At 30.1% G+C, this 14,981-nt stretch overlaps 2 protein-coding genes across 2 annotated transcripts; one reads left to right on the top strand and one right to left on the bottom strand.

Annotated features, from left to right (window-relative positions):
• The first annotated feature begins 1,547 nt into the window (after positions 1 to 1,547).
• Positions 1,548 to 4,526, top strand: LOC108318686 (serine/threonine-protein kinase SAPK7). The gene is made up of 9 exons (XM_017555159.2): positions 1,548 to 1,730; positions 1,994 to 2,068; positions 2,945 to 3,046; positions 3,180 to 3,233; positions 3,320 to 3,412; positions 3,521 to 3,613; positions 3,790 to 3,894; positions 4,072 to 4,167; positions 4,281 to 4,526. Exons 1-9 carry the CDS (start codon positions 1,608 to 1,610, stop codon positions 4,479 to 4,481), a joined length of 942 nt encoding a protein of 313 aa, XP_017410648.2. The 5' UTR covers positions 1,548 to 1,607; the 3' UTR covers positions 4,482 to 4,526.
• A 4,240-nt stretch (positions 4,527 to 8,766) lies between these two features.
• LOC108318865 (uncharacterized) lies at positions 8,767 to 10,808 on the bottom strand. The gene is made up of 2 exons (XM_052871983.1): positions 10,153 to 10,808; positions 8,767 to 9,905 (listed from the first exon to the last, which is right to left on the bottom strand). The coding sequence occupies exons 1-2, from the start codon at positions 10,516 to 10,518 to the stop codon at positions 9,312 to 9,314; spliced, it is 960 nt and encodes a 319-aa protein (XP_052727943.1). The 5' UTR covers positions 10,519 to 10,808; the 3' UTR covers positions 8,767 to 9,311.
• Positions 10,809 to 14,981: the final 4,173 nt, after the last annotated feature.

A 14,981-nucleotide genomic window follows, 5' to 3' on the forward strand; every position in this document is an offset into this window, starting at 1 on the left:
CTCTGCTCGTATTCCGTGCTTCCGGTCCTCCGTACTCACTCCTCAATTTCCTCCTCAGTCCGCGGGTGGGAGACCTGCGAAAGATTCTCCGATACCAAAGTCAGTTGAGAGAAATGACGTTTTTCTATCGAAAAGTAATAAATGTATAGTAAATGCAACCTATTTACCACTCACCTTGGATCTGTATTTATAGTTTTCGCTATGGGTTTGGGATTAGTGAAAAGTTAATCACGGCCCAATTGAGCCCAATAGCTTTTAACCACTACTTACCTTAAACTAAGTTAATTAGTGACGCGACCGACCGGTCTCGCGGGACTTAGCCTCATGACAAGTCGGCCCTTAAAGGCATAACTGACTGGTCCACGATATGGCCGACCGGCTTCACGTGAGTTGCTTTTCCCCTGGGTGTCAAGCGGTAAGGTTGCATGATTGTGGGCGCACGAGCGTCTGGCCTACCGTGCCCAACCCTTCCTAACAATAAGCAGAAGGGTAGTTCCTTGGGTCCCATGTGGTGACGTGGACGTCCGATCCGTTTGATAGTCCAATGTAATGATGTGGACGTGCGTCCTGTATGGCGTCCGGTCCCTACTGGTACACTTATGTATAATAAGATTTTTAATTTTGTTTACTATCTAAAATTACATCTAAGTTAATTTAATTATTTAATAATATTATAATATTTGCATTGACAGTGCATGAGAATTACATCTTATTTTCATTGTTCTACTTCATATACAACTTGTTATTTTGTATTTAAATAAACTATATATAATTTTCTCTAATCTATAACAATACAAATATTCTCATTTCGTTTATATAAATCTTATCTCTATTTTACCTTTATTTATAATTTATAATAACTTTATATAAAATTAACGAGTTTCTCCTGAAAAATTTACGCGGTTTCAATCACATTCAAACCTAAGTATAATTTCAACAGGTAGCCGTTAAATGCCTCAAAAGTCATTTCCTTTAAGAAAATAAATTTAACCATTACAGATTGACAGTGATAAGATTTTAAACATATATATATATATATAGATGATTTTTAATGAAGAAATATTACTTTTTTTTTATCAAAAGAAAAATAATTTTGAAAAATAAGAATTACGTTAATTATTTATTAGAATTTGACTAATTGTATTATTTATGATATGATACGATTACACTATTAGTTCTGATTTTTCTAAAATAAGGATTGTAATATAAATGATTAATTAAAATAAACCCTAAGTTTATCTTTAGATTTTCTCTTAAAAGTAACTAAATAGTCCAAGTATTAAATATTAAAAAAACCCTTCAAATCAGTCCATAATTTTTACTAAAATACATAAAATAAAAATTACTACAAAATCAAATTGATTTTTTTTCAATTGATAGATTCTCATCTTGAATATACTAGTAATAAATAAATAACTAAACAGTTTAAAAATAATTATTTCTGGATTATATTCTATCTTTAATTATTTTGATAGTTTTATTTATCTTTATGATTTAGATGATAAAATCTTATATCTTAAACATTTCTATTTATTTGTTAATTGATATCATAAATCTGACTTAGATTGAAAAGTATGAATTAGAAAGAGGAAGAGAGAAAGAAAGCAATGGAGAAGTACGAGTTGGTAGAAGAGAACGTAGGGAATGGAAAAGTAGCAGTGGTGAAACTTATGCGTCACAGAGAGACCAAAGAACACGTTGCTGTAAAATTCATCCCACGGGACCTTACGGTACACTCTCACTCCTGCACTTTTATTTTCTTTCACCAATCATCTTCCTTTTTTTATAATTTAGGGTTTTGAAGTTTAATTCTATTATATGGAATCGATTTCGAACCCAGGATTGTTTAGTTTTTTTTTTAATAATTGTTTTCTTATAAAATGTTAAAAAATATATAATTTGGTTTTGTATAGGTTATTATAAAAAATTATGATTCTATTTCTAATTTAATATTTTTAAAGTTGTTTACAATTATAATTTATACCTTTGGCAGATTGATGAAATGGTGGCAAGGGAAATCATAAACCATAGATCTCTTCGTCATCCCAATATTGTTCAGTTCAAAGAGGTATGATCCCCTTTAGTTGTAAAAGCTTTAAACTACATGCTTTGATTTCTATTATTATAAATTAATTAATGTAATTATAGACACATATTTATTTAAATAAATAACACTATATTAAATAAAGTAAACTTATTGTTAGTTTATTAATTCCACAGTCATAAAAAATATGTATAGTTATATATAATGTATAATTATAATAAAGTAAGAGTAATTTCATATTCATATGATCATGGGTGTAAAATGAAACAAAAATATCAAACAATTGTTTTTCATCTCTGTCCATGAATCTCTTAATTTAAATAATAAATCAAAGTACGTACTCAATTAATAAAAAGTAATTTTAAAAAATAGTAATAAGATTACAAATTGTCCCAATTTAAAATTAAAGTTATGCTACTTTAATTATACAACATATTGATTTTAATTAATTTTATGTAAAAATTAATAATAGACAATATTAAACCATTTTATTTCCATCAATATTTGTATTTTAGGTTACTATAAAAGTAGAGAAAATACATTGTAGAGCATATTTAGTTTTTCAATAGGTGATAATTAGCCCATTAACCACTCTTTCTTGATACCATACTACATTATTATGTTCCAATGGCTTGCTTAATGAAAAACAATTTTGCTGATTTTTATAATAGGTATTTTTAAAATGATATTTTTTTTATGGACAATATTAATTATTAGTATTTGTTAATGTAGAAATTGAATTCACAATCTTTCATCATCTCTTTTAAACCAATCAAATCAACCTTATATATTCTTAGATGTTAGCGAAAGTTGAACTCAAAATCTCTCTGCTTTTCTTTCCAACTTTATCACTTGTTTCAGTAATGCATAAAAATAAGAAGTGGTGTTTGAAGTTTGCAGGTAGCTCTGACTCCAACACATCTTGCATTAGTTATGGAGTATGCAGCCGGTGGAGAATTGTTTTACCAAGTTCTTTACCAAGGAAAAATCAAAGAAGACAACGTATGTTATTTTTCTTATGTTTATTATATGGAACTTAAATCAAGTTGTATTATCAGTGCAGTGAACATGTTTAATGATTCAAAGAGTTTATTGAAACATTATCCAATTTGTTCTGATTCTTCTAATATTTCAGGCTCGATATTTCTTCCAGCAGTTGATTGCAGGAGTTAGTTACTGCCACGACATGGTATATGAAATGCATATTAATCTGAGAATGGATTGCTTTGTTTTCAGTGTGTTAGTAGCAATATGATTTTTTTTTACCTTTTGTAGGAAATATGTCATCGAGACTTGAAGTTGGAGAATACCTTGTTGGATGGAAGTCCTGCAAATCGTCTTAAAATTTGTGATTTTGGCTATTCCAAGGTTGGATCATGAAGTTCATGTATACAACATTGAATGCTTTAAACACAGAATTGATTAAATGCAGTGTTAGATACTAATATCTGGTTCTGATGATGTTTAATTTTGTAGTCAAATCTACTTCATTCGAGGACTCATTCGATGGTAGGAACTCCAGCCTATATTGCACCAGAGATCATTTCTGGGAAAGATTATGATGGAAAGGTAATAAGAGCTTCTAACATTAGATCATGAAAAAGAATAAAAGATTCATGTTCAGCCGTCATTTATTTAAATTACATTGTGAAGTATGAAGCACTTAATGCATTAATGAGTTTTCTTGTATTATATGGTAGTTCTGTTCAGTTTTTGGCTAATGTGTTTGTTTTCTACTTGTTCAGTTGGCAGATGTATGGTCCTGTGGAGTAATTCTTTATACAATGCTTGTAGGAACATTGCCATTTGAGGACAAAAGTGATCGTCAAAATCTCAAAAAAATGGTTCAGGTAATTTCCTTTATTTTTTCAGTTTAATTTTAAAATTTTTATATACAGTTTATGATTGAAAACAGGTGTAAAATTTCTCATACCTTTACATTAATGTTTTATAATGATCTTTGTCGATAGATTCACCATGTTTTATGTCCATAGTCTTTATGATTTTCTATGTATACTTTTACGCAGAGAGTTTCGGCTGTTCAATACGAGTTTCCCGACAATGTTTTAAGCGAAGACAGCAAAAATCTAATATCTCGTATTTTTGTGGCAAATCCATCAAAGGTATTTATATGAACATGAACATAGTCATACATTTGTAAAGAAAAGAACACTGTTGCATGATATACTGTAATACTAAGCGTACGCTGTAACTCTGCTTTATAATTATGTTCCAGAGAATCACCATGAAGGAAATCAAGTCACATCCATGGTTTTTGAAGAACTTGCCTGAGGAGTTAACAGAAGAGGCTCAATGTGTCCACCACAATGAAGAAAATACAAAATATTGTGTTCAAAGTATAGAAGAAATCATGAACATTGTCAACGAAGCAAAAACCATACCTGTTGCTTGCAGTCCAAATCTATTAGGGGAATAGAGAAAAATTATATGTATTCATTTTTGTGGATAATGATAAATTAGATTGTTTTGGTACACTTTTTTTTCCAATTTTTTGGTTGTATATATGTATAAAATTTAGGTTTACGACAAAGTTGAATTGTACATTTTTATTGACATGGTACAAGGTTTTTGTTTATAAGCATGATGTGTTTGTTTTCTACCCTCTAATATTATGGGATGTTATGTCTTCATAGCACAGTTTGGAAGTGAACTATGATGTCTGTGCTCACTGCATCACCTGTCTCTATCTTTCTGCAGGGATTTAGAGTCAGGTTGCTAAATCTACAATAATTTAACCTTTTCTCTGTTTTAAATTTCTTTGTATATTTACTTTCTATATTTTAAATAATATACTTTAAAACTAATTTAATTTTACAAAATTAATTTATTTATATATCTCACCATACATTACCAATGAAACTTAAACACAAAAAAAAAAAAAAAAACTCTCTTAGAAAAGGAAACAAGGAAAAAACAGAAGAAGGTGGTGATACACTTTGTTAGGACATCTGAAACGTCAACTTCCTTTGGCACATACAATGTATTTTCACTTAGCAATCCTCTTAATTTTACAGCACAAATGAAGCACACTTTTTGCAAATTTTCAACCTACGTGGCTTTGATAGTGACTCCTATTGATAAAGACAAGCGTATTGTTCACAAAAAAATGAATCTTAGACTCCACATTAAGGGGATTATGCTTGCATCTCTTTCTCATAACACATCATAATAAGAGAATATGTCATATCCACTCTTCCATGCTTCATTTTTCTTTTTATTTTATCTTATCTTTAACCCAATCTTCTTTTCCTACTTTCTGTATTTTCTTCAAATTTCTAATCAAGCATTTAACTAATTAAACCTTCACTTCTTATTATTGGCTCTCTAAATTCCAATTTATGAAAGTAGAGAGAGAGAGAGAGAGAGAGAGAGAAAATGGTTGTATATAAAGTATCATAAGATCTGACTTTTGATCATTATGGTAATAGCAAGATATTGTATACTAATACTATTTGAGACACTCACATGAAACCTAATTAAGTCATTAATTAATATCCTAATCTTAAGGGTAAAACTAAACCACCAAGGCAAGTTACTTTACTTTTCTTTGGATTTTCTAGCGTTACATTAATGTTTGATTAGGAGAAAATAATGTTTTCTTTAAAACGATATAACACAATTTAATTTAAGGTTTTATCTACATATGTACTATCTGTCAATTTTCTTTAAAAGTCAACAAATCATAATTGGTAATGTAAAATGATCTGAAAATATGTAAAATTTTCTGTTTCTCGTGTAGGATAAAATCATCAACTTTATAATAATTTAAAAAAAAAATATTTAAATAATTTTTATTTAGTTGGAAGTATAAACTAGGCTTATATTGTATTAAAATCAACTATGAATTGATACAGCAAAACAAATACAAATTTTAATAACTTCATAATTTATCATGTACATTGAAGTAATATTAAAATTCATATATTTGGATTATTTTCCTCCAAGTAAACCCACTATAGACTTTGAAAAGGTAAATCTGGAGAATTTTTCTCTAATCCAACATGAAAATTAGATTTGTTTTTTATGACACTATTAAATTATTAATAACAGATTATCCTTATATTAAAGCAAGGAAAGTAATTGATGGATAGAAAATTAGATATAGAAAAGAAAGGTTGGTATTATTTGGTTAAAATATAAATATATTCTTTAAGGTTCTCCCTTTGTCGAGCTAGGAGGCAGCACAATCCTATTTTGTATGTTATAAATCATTATCATATCTGCTTTCTTCTTTTCCCAGACAATCAATTTTACTTTAACTGAGGAAGATCTGTTCTTGTTGTTGAGTTATCAACCACTCTTGGAAAAAGAGACCTTTTTTCAAAGATAGATTTCACATACTATATTTTTAGGTTTTTAGCCTTTATAGGACTAACTTTTTCTATATTACTCTTAATCATGTCAGATATACCGTTAACCTTTTTAAGACTATCTTATTTTTCTCTGCGTTTCACTCATCAACTTTCAAATTCTAATATAAGAAAACACTCTTCCCTGAGAAGACCAGGTAATCATCTAATATAAATAGTTAATGATTCTTAAACCTCTTTAATTGTCTTTATTTATCTGGATTTTTCTCAATTTGATTTCTGTATTTTAGAATATCCAATTGAGTCTTAAAAAATGTTAATTTGAATCAATTGAACCTGCCCTTAGTTTGGCTTAAGAGGTTAAGTTTTTGTTGAGATTGAAGATTGACGTGTCAATTTTTTTAAATGTGGCATTCTCAGACCTTTGTACGTGGAATATATTATTAAAAAGAAAATTATGAAAATTGAAACTCAAATTAGGGTTCATTGTCTTCCTCAAACATCGACATCGTCTTCCTCACACATTGAGATTGAGATAGTTGAGCTATTGTACGGTTTGAAGACTTCAAAGAACCACGAGTCTTCTTCGGAAAAGCTTGAAGCAGGTGTCAATCACCGTAACGCCACTGTATGTTGGTGGGTTTCAATTTATGGAAGTTTTCTCTTTTACTCTTCCTTTTTCTTCTATTTTTACCTTATCTTTCGTTTGGCATTTTATTAGAGAAAAAGAAAATGAAAGATGACTGGGGCTTGAATGAGTTTTCAAGTTTGGAATTGGGGTTGAAATTGGGTTTCCTGATTGTTGCGATTTTGGGTGTTCTCTTAAATCTTTTCTGCAGTTTTGGGTCTCACTTGGGGGTTAGGGTTTGCAATTTGTTCTTGCAAACTGGGGTTTTTGATCTTGTTTAGGAATTCTCTTCTAGGTGCTCTATTCTTGTTTTCTCAAATTGCATTTTGGGGTCATAGTTATGCTACTTGTGTTCTTGATCTCGTAAGTTTCATTTGAGTTGATGATCGAGATTTTGGGATTATGGCTTTCAGGTTCTGTTTTGCAATTGGGTTCCTGTTTTGAGATAACAACAATTATTCCAGATGTTAAAGCACGATTTGGAGAAGCCAAGCTATGGCTCAAGACCGATTGGAATGTTAAGCACCTGAAAGAAAGAGGTCTAAGATGGATCGAGACCGGTTTGAAGGATGGTGAGGGAGGTTGATGAAGATGTTTGCGAACTGGTGGAGAAATCGAACTCGAGACGTCGTTGCGATTCGCGTTCAAGGGTTCTGTTGGAGAAGATGAAGATGGTTGCTGGAATGCTATAAATTGATTGTGTGACGGCGACACAAGGTGGTCTTGCAGCGGCGACACTGGTGTTGGGTGATGGCGAGGTTGCGATAAGGTGACAGAGTGTTTGACGGCAACCTAGGCTTGCCCATGGTGCTAACGGCGGCAAAAGCACATTCCTCTCGGCAAGCCACGTTTACAAATATTGATACGTCAACCTCCAACCTCAGCAAAAACTTAATCTGTTAAGCTAAATTAACGGCAGAGGCTCAATTGATTCAAATTAGCACTTTTTAGAACTCAATTGAAAATTAAAAAAAAACAAAAATCAAACTGAGAAAAACTCATATAAATAGGGGCAACTAAAGGGTTTAACCTTAATGATTTTAGCACATTAATGTTATATGTGTTACACAAAATATTATCTCAAACCTTACCATATTTCTTTCTAAATACTAAACAATACACTTACTTCTAGTATACAAAATTAAGAAAACTCAAGAAACAAAATTAGATTTTATTGAAAAATCAATATCCAATTAAGTTTTATTGGTGTTCTATCTTTTTAATTAATTTTCTATAAAAGACTTATCAAATTATAAATAATTATAAACCAAACATAAATGTAAAAATTAACTTGTGTGCTATATTTAATAATTTTATATCATTTTAAGAATCAAATTAAAAAATAATTTAAATACATATTTTATTTCAATTTTTTCCTATGCTTATTAAGAATAAATCATAACAAAAAATTATGAGTTTTGAAAGAAATAATACATCCAATATAATAAACATATCATCAAAACTAAAGATAAAAATATTAAAGAAGTTAATTATTAAGTTTCATATGGTTGAAAAGTTTGTTAGATCTAATTGGTTTTTATTGATAAAATCTTGTGCAAGTGTAAATAAAAAAGTGTCACCTTGATTACAACAATGACATTAACTCATATATTTAATATTTTAAAGTCCTAGGTTGGATATGATATTAAATATCCCGGCGAGTTATTAATTATAATAACAAAGATCTCTTGTGTTTTATGTCTGCTATGAAACATTTGTTTTTGGTATAAGATTGCAGATGAAACTGTGCAATACAGTGAAAATATCACAGGATATACAAAATATATTCAATGTTGGGATATTGAGTGGGAATTCTCTCACACAAAGATATATAGTACAAGCATATGGATTCCTAGTTATCATAAAAGATCTTCCATTGATGAAGAAAAAGCATCAATTTTTTATTAAGAAACTATATGTTTTTTTTTTCCTCTTTAAATTTCTTCCATGCTTACAATACATGAAAAGAATACTACACCTCTGCATAGAAAGAGGTTTCTCTGACTTGAAGGCATTGGCATCTTAAAATTCTGGTTTTTCATGTATGACATGTAGCTTCATTTCAAAGCAAGTATCACATTCCCTTTTGCATTTTTTAACTCTGCCTTTTGTTTTCATTGGAAAAGCTTCTTCAAGGCCTCAACACCAAAGCCACCTTGTAAATCAATTCCCTATCAAATCAGCAAATAGAAAAAAAAAATCATGACATTGCTTCCATTTTTCAACATTTTTTATTTTCCCTTGTCCTCAAATATTCTTCCGCCTTTGCTATGGCTTCATTGAAGAAAATTAATCATATACATATCTACTACTTATGACTACACATATCCAAAAGCTTCTTCCTTCCTTCTACAATTTCATCAAAGAAATCATCAAGTTGCCCTGTTATAGTCTCAACCCCACATCTCAACAACCCAAAGCAACGTTTCAAGTTGTCAACTTTTGATTGGATCTCACACTGTGCATCATAGCCCACCATTCTCTCCAACTCCATTTTCAATTCCTCCATTGCAATCTTTGCTTGTTGAAATTCAAGCAGCAGAATCCCTGGCTGCCCATTACTGTGCTCAATCTCCTGTGCAACTTTCTGCTGCAATCTTGCCATGGAAACCACAAAACCTGATCCGAAAACCATGTGCCCTTCATACCCTTGTTGCTCAAAGCACGAGGAAGACCAACAATATGCAACTCCACATAGCAAAATCATGAGAAGCAATGAGTTAACACTCCTCATTGCACAAAGTACTCCTCGGAAACCATTGAACTCGTTTAGCTTTGATTCCATACACATGTTCTGATTTAGGCATTGAGACAATGCCTGAATTCTTGTTTCCATCATGCTTTTGTTTTCCTCCACCAATCCTAGACTCTCCCTTTGACAAATATTTATGGCCCTGACCACCTGCAATATATATATATGTGTGTGTGTGTGTCAGAAGAACCTAGTTCATGTTGTTTGAAACTACCAGAAAGCAAAGAATCACATCAATTCAGCCTGATAAAAACGTGGAAGTTTACACCAAAGACAGTATTAGATTTGGAGAAACTCAGTAAAAATAAAAAAGAAAACTTGATTTAGTTGTGTGAAAGACTAAGCTTTTTGACTAAAAGTTTGGTACAGAATTTGAGAGGGGTGTGAGTATACCAACCTGATGTGAAAGCTCTGGAGTGAAATGATGGTAGGCATCGACTAAGGAGGTTATATTGGAGGCAGTTGAGGAATAGTTCTCTATACCATAAATGGCTGATTTGAGAACATGACAGATATCCCAAAGCCTTGAGCTTTCATCCATGTATTCATCGAGCCATTTGCCTCCAACCGGCAAGCAGAGTCTTTGGATCAAAATGGTTAACTTGGAGTGGAAGGATTGGAGGGATGAGAGAACCTGTGAAATGAATTGGATTGACATGAAGTGATGGGAGAGGAAGGATTGGTGAAGCTCATTGAGTCCTTTAGTGAGGAAGTTGTAGAAGCCATTGACAGAAGAGTTTGTGCAGGAAGAAGTAGTACTCATGATGAAAGGTTGGAACTAGAAAAAGGAAGTGTGGTTGAAGGGAAGTTGATGGAGATTGATAGGTTTATATAATTGGAAGATTAAGTTGAAAAGAGATGAAGCAATCAATGAAGTGGGTAGCTTAGAGGGTTCTAACTTTTTATGGTGAAAGTTACTGTTGGGTGCAATTATGGCTGTTTCCTATAGAGTGGAGAGGATGATTGGGAATCTGCTGTTGTTACTTTTTATTGTGAAAGGGTCTCTATTCAACAAATGTTAAGAGAGAGAGAGATAGAGAGAGAGAGAGAAAGAGGAAAATCAAAAGAAACCATTTTTGAGAATATATAGTACTGTGTGTGGATCACATATAGAAGTCTTAAAAATATGCATTATGAAAGCTGTACAAAATTGTTTTTCTCCTTTTGTTATTATTCCATCAAGGAGGTTTCAGTTTTGCTACTATTGGACACAAAAGTTTGACTACTTTGACTGAGATTCTGCTTCTCATTCTTCTGTTTTGATTTTTCTTGCAACTGCTTCTATTTGTTTGGCTCCTTATTTTATTTTTTCTTTCACCATCACATTGCATCTTTCCATTTTGGAAGTCTTAAATAGAGTGGCACGTAGTTCATTTCTGGAAAAATAAATGAATGATAGAGTTCTGCAAGATCACAGTAATGGAGAGAAAATATTTTTTTTCTCCTTTTCCACCCAACATATGAGTTTGAGTGTTAAATTAAAGGAGCATGTTCAAGGTAAACTCCAATAATGGGGGGAGTGTGAGGCTAAAGAAGACAAGGGTTGGAGTGAAAAAAAGATTCTAAGAAAGAGAAACTTATATATGATCTAAGACAAAGGTAGAGAAATATATGAAGTGCTGAAAAAGAAATCCTAATGAGGATTCCTTGTAACATTAAGTTTTTTTTTTATAAATTTTAAATTAAAAAAAATTATAAACTAGGAAATATTAATGAGATTAATAATTGTAAGTATTTTGATGTTATGAAAAGAATAATTGATGAGATAAAGAAAGTAGTATGAAGTAGAATGTGAAAGTAGTTCTTAAAATATATTTTGTAGTTGTGTACATCAAATTAGTGCATATGGGTATTTGTAGACCTTATTTCACCTACATGATTATTTTTGAAAATGTTAGACACAACCACTTATATAGAATATTCTAGATTTTTATTAATATAGAATGTTATGGAGTTTTACCTCCTATTTTAGACTTTTCTATATTGTTTTAGAATTTGTATTACATTTTAATACTTATTTTTGATGTAAATTCGGTAACTCCAAGTATAACACATAGTGTATAGTAGTTCAAACCTTGGTCTTGGTAACGCCTTTGTAAAAATATATATAATTTTGGTATTTTGTCAGGCAATACTTGAGATGAATCTTCATATTTGTCAATACTTCTATGATGAAATGATATTTATTTGTTATATGTTTTTTTCTACTGTGATACACTAGATCTTTCGTCATTGCAATAGTTGATTTATTGTCACAGTTAAATGTAGTAGGTCCACTTTATTTTTCTCCCATATCTTTGAGTATTTTTCGAAGCCACATAACTTGACTCGTTGCTTCAAAAGCAACGACGTATTCTACTTCAATTGTTGATTTGTAACTATGACTTGTTTCTTTCACACTCAAGAGAATATTATTGATCCATGTGAGAAAGCATAACCTAAGGTGTTTTTCATGTCATTTATCGACCCTGTTTAATCACTATCGCTATAACCAAACAATCTTGGATTGCTTGTAGATTTATACCATATATCATACTCTTTTGTTCTTTGTAAATATCTCTTAAAATTCTTTTGTCTATACCAAAATGTATTTAACTTGGTCTTTTTGCATGAATCTTGATAAAAAGACATGTAGCGAACATGATGTTTGGTCGTATAGTTGTCAACAGAGTAGACTAACTAGACTCTTGTATTGAGATGTATAAGCTTTTGGTGCTCCATCCACCTTTTGTAATTTCTCATCTCTTACTAGTAGTGTTCTTACATGTTTGCACTCATACATTTTAAAATTTTTCAATAGTATGGAGTAGAATGTGAAGGCAGTACTTTGAAAGAAATATATTTTGTAATTATATACATCAAATGTTAGTGTACATAAACATTTATAGAGCTCATTTTACATTATTTTAGAAAATAAAATGCTAATCACAATCACTTCTATAAAATGTTCTAAATTTTTATCTATTTAAAATGTTTTAGATTTTTACCTCCTATCTTTTGCTTTTCTACATTGTTTTATGTTAGTTTTCATCCCAATATATATATATATATATTTGAATTTGTATATTTAATCAATTTATTAATCAATAATTATATTATAAATTTTATTACTAAATATTAATATCTTTTTATTAAAAAAAATTGTCCTATATAATTAAGTTGTATTCATTAATTATCTTCTAATATTTTATGTATCCGATCAAAATCTCTTCAACAATCCGTTCTATATCATTAAATTTCTAGAATTAATGCACTAAACTGAAATTTTAATGAGATTTTTATTTTTACCTAATTATTTACATTAACTTGAAGCACTACAAAGCTTGGAAGTGAGGAAAAACAATCCAAATATTACCTTAAAATTCAACATGTAAGTTAGACGATCAAGAAACTCTAATGTACTTAAAATTTGGAATGTCCTGAAGAGTAATATAACAGCTATGTGTAACCTAATTCAACTATTTTAATATAACTTCCAAAAGCCTATTGTTTTATTTATTTTTATATATTAAGTGGAAAAAATAAGAACAAACATCATCACTAGTGAATACCGATAATGCCTAACTCACTATCCCTTAAAAGAAGGGATAAGACCTTAATCTGAAGACTATGCTACAGTATAAGTACAGCTATACATCCACAATGTCTACGTTTATATTTTATTTTCTGCCAAATAAAATTGCTATTATTATAATAGAGCCAACCTAAATAATATTTTTTGTTAAGATATGAAATATATATTTTTGTTATGACTATATATATATCTTTCACTAAGAAGGTTGGTTGACTTAAAATTTATGTGATTTTTTGTTGTGTAGATTTATTTTCACCAAATCATTGCACACATTAAGAATAGCCACTTGAATGGTTCAGTTTTAATGAAAGGACAATGCACCAAAGCAGAATCAAACTAATCTATCTGAAAGGACAACACTTACATAAATTGCTTTTCCCCACAGTTTAGCTGATTCTAAGGATGCACAAAACCATATCAAATATTCATAGATATTGCTCCTGTTTTATGAAATTTTTTCCCCTCATTTATATTCTTTTTTTTGTTGAGAGTATTGAAGTAAGTACATTAGTGATGTTATTTCTGATATTGACTCATCATGGTTCCTAGGTGTGTGGCTAATTCTACGTATAATTGACACGAAAATTAAGACCATGTTCATTTTATTTAGATGATCTTTAACAATTCATTTCTGGATTTGTTTTTGTTGGTGGCCACACATTTGACTTGTCTGGATCATATATATGATTTCTTTTCTTTGACATTTTCTGAGATCTGTTGCTGGGTATTTCTTACTCTTGTAATTGTCACTTTCCATACTTCATCACCAAATCATTTGACAAATTGAAAAATTGTACACAAAATATTTTTGACAGTGAGAGGACACTTATGACAATTATTACATCATTTATAAGTAGATATATTAAATTTTTTAATAAAAGTATCTCAGTTCAATTCTAGAAAATGAATTTAACTTGTATATTATATATTCGTCTTATTTTTAATTAATATATAATTTCTAACACTCTCACGTTAACTTGATAGTGGTGACATAATAAATCAAATAAAGATAGACTTTGACTGATTTTAAAATCATGTGAAAAAATAAATTTTAAACACAATCCAACGTTACAATACTTATATACTATAAATAGGTGGAATTTCCAAATTGTATAAATAGATCCTACAAAATTTATATAAATATTCTTAGTAATGTTTTGACTAATTAAGTCACTAATTAAATTGAACATTTATCATTACATCATAAAAGTTATAAATACTAGTTAAGACACTATGATTCCATTATAATTTGAGTCATTTAGCTTGTGGCATATAACAATTGATAAATCTGCAACAAACAATGTGTGAAAAAAAAATAGCAATATGAATGAATGAGTGAATAGCAGAAAAAATAAAATTGTTGAAAGTCAATGAGCACAAGATTGTTTGAGCATGAATGAAAAAGGAATTTGAAGGGATTATTGCATGGAGACAGATATGCAGAGAGAAAAGACTTAGTGCGCGAATAAAAGCAGATTATGGCAGACAATTATCAGAAGGGTATCCTTTATTTTAAGTTAGAATAACAAGTTATATTATACTTTTGATACATTGCTAATGTTGAACTTCACAGCATTATCTAATTGTCTTTTTGTGATAAAAGTATGCATGTTCTGAAATGATAAAAATTGAATGGATAAGAAAAGTTGACG

Source organism: Vigna angularis, chromosome 1, assembly GCF_016808095.1.
Source record: "Vigna angularis cultivar LongXiaoDou No.4 chromosome 1, ASM1680809v1, whole genome shotgun sequence".
Classification (NCBI taxonomy): Eukaryota; Viridiplantae; Streptophyta; class Magnoliopsida; order Fabales; family Fabaceae; genus Vigna; species Vigna angularis.